Source organism: Rhincodon typus, chromosome 43, assembly GCF_021869965.1.
Source record: "Rhincodon typus isolate 14 chromosome 43, sRhiTyp1.1, whole genome shotgun sequence".
NCBI classification, from domain to species: Eukaryota; Metazoa; Chordata; class Chondrichthyes; order Orectolobiformes; family Rhincodontidae; genus Rhincodon; species Rhincodon typus.
This window is the reverse complement of record NC_063374.1, coordinates 7,760,877-7,762,803: the sequence shown is the minus strand read 5'-3', so window position 1 is coordinate 7,762,803 and position 1,927 is coordinate 7,760,877. Positions and strand designations below refer to the sequence as shown.

The 1,927-nt window shown below is 52.5% G+C and overlaps 1 protein-coding gene across 1 annotated transcript in view; it reads left to right on the top strand.

Annotated features, from left to right (window-relative positions):
* LOC109926553 (serine/threonine-protein kinase MRCK alpha-like) overlaps nt 1-1,927 on the top strand; it is a 61,370-nt gene that overhangs the window by 50,002 nt on the left and 9,441 nt on the right. Inside the window, exon 13 of the mRNA XM_048619629.1 lies at nt 1,443-1,553. Coding sequence (XP_048475586.1) covers nt 1,443-1,553 — 111 coding nt within the window. The remainder of the gene's footprint in view (nt 1-1,442; nt 1,554-1,927) is intronic.

The window sequence follows — 1,927 nt, the reverse complement described above, 5'->3', positions numbered from 1 at the left end:
AATGATGGGGAGGCAGGTTCAACAGGGGCGTTGGATGTGTTACTTGAACGGCAGTAGCATGCAGGGATGTGGGTGGAGAGACAGGAGACTGGCAAACAGAGTCATAGAGACCTAAAGCACGGAGACAGGCCCTTCGGCCCGAACTGGTCCGTGCTGACCAAAAGGGTCCATCCATGCTAACCCCATTTCCCTGCACTTGACCCACCTCCTTATAAACCTTTCCTGTGCATGTATTCATCTAGACTGGAGCCATTATCTAGACTGGCTCTGTCACCTTGCTATAAAAAGGATGTTATTAAACTGGAAAGAGTGCAGAAGAAATTTACAAGCATGTTGCCAGGACTCAAGGGACTGAGTTTTTGGGGGAGGTTGGACAAGCTAGGACTTTTTTCTTTAGTACATAGGAGACTGAGGGGTAATCTTATAGAAGCGTGAAAGATCATGACAGGCATGGATCGGGTGAATGCACTCAGTCTTTTTCTCAGGGTTAGGGAATCGAGGACTGGAGGGTATCAGTTTAAGGCAAGAGGGGAAAGAATACATGGGAACCTGAGGGGCAAGTTTTATTTTTACACAGAGGGTGGTAGATATATGGAATGAGCTACCAGCAGAAGTGGTTGAGGCTGGTACATCAACAACATTTAAAAGGTATATGGATGAATACATGCACAGGAAAGGTTTATAAGGAGGTGGGTCAAGTGCAGGGAAATGGGGTTAGCATGGATGGACACTTTTGGTCAGCATGGACCAGTTCGGGCCGAAGGGCCTGTCTCCGTGCTTTAGGTCTCTATGACTCTGTTTGCCAGTCTCCTGTCTCTCCACCCACATCCCTGCACGCTACTGCCGTTCAAGTAACACATCCAACGCCCCTGTTGAACCTGCCTCCCCATCATTGCACCAGGCATGATGGACCTAACAGCTTCCTGGTACACCATATCAATTCATAAAATCTCTATTGTGTGGAAGCAGGCCATTCAGCCCATTGAGACTACACCAACACTCCAAAGGACATCCCACCAAGCCCCTTACCCTATCCCTGTAACCCTGCATTTCCTATACTAACCCACCCTAACCTGCATATCCCTGGGCACTATGGGACAATTTAGCACGGCCAATCCACCATAACCTGCACATCCCTGGGCACTATGGGGTAATTTAGCATGGCCAATCCACCATAACCTGCACATCTTTGGACTGTGGGAGGAAACCGGAGCACCCGGAAGAAACCCCACGCAGACACGGGGAGAATGTACAAACCCCACACAGACAGTCGCCCAAGGGTGGGATCGAACCCGGGTCCCTGGCGCCATGAGGCAGCAGTGCTAACCACTGAGCCACTCTGTGATTCCGCAAAGTGGGGAGGATGCTGGTATGATGGCTGGGCGGAGGGTGGGTGTGCGGCTTTCGGCCTTGTGTGACTTGTATCCCTCCTCCGCCTGCAGTTGGAGGCGAAGATGGAGGAGCGGACGCTAGAGGCGGTCAAGCAGGGCAAACTGTGGGAGCGCAGCGAACAGAGGAGGAGGGAGCTGGAGGAGGAGCTGGAGAGGCAGAAGGTAAAACAGCATCGCGGCCTATCACCCATCTATCAGCCCCCGCACCCCCAATACAGCAATATCCAACTGCTCAGCAACAGAGTGGGCAGCCTTGGGGCAAACAGTTGCACACCCCATGTCCACCCCCCCCCCACCCCCCACGAAGGAAATTGATTTGTTTATATCTCACACGCACACCCCCCTCCACTTGCCCCCTCACCCATGCCCATTGCGAAGTGCCCTTCCTCTCCGAAAGAGGACTAACTGGACTCTCTTCTCTCTCTCTCCCTTTCTTTATCTCTCTCTCTTTCTCTCTCTCTCTCTCTCTGTCTCTGTTTCTCTCGTGCACTCCCTCCGTCTCTCTGTCTCGCGCGCGCGCTCCCTCCGTCTCTCTG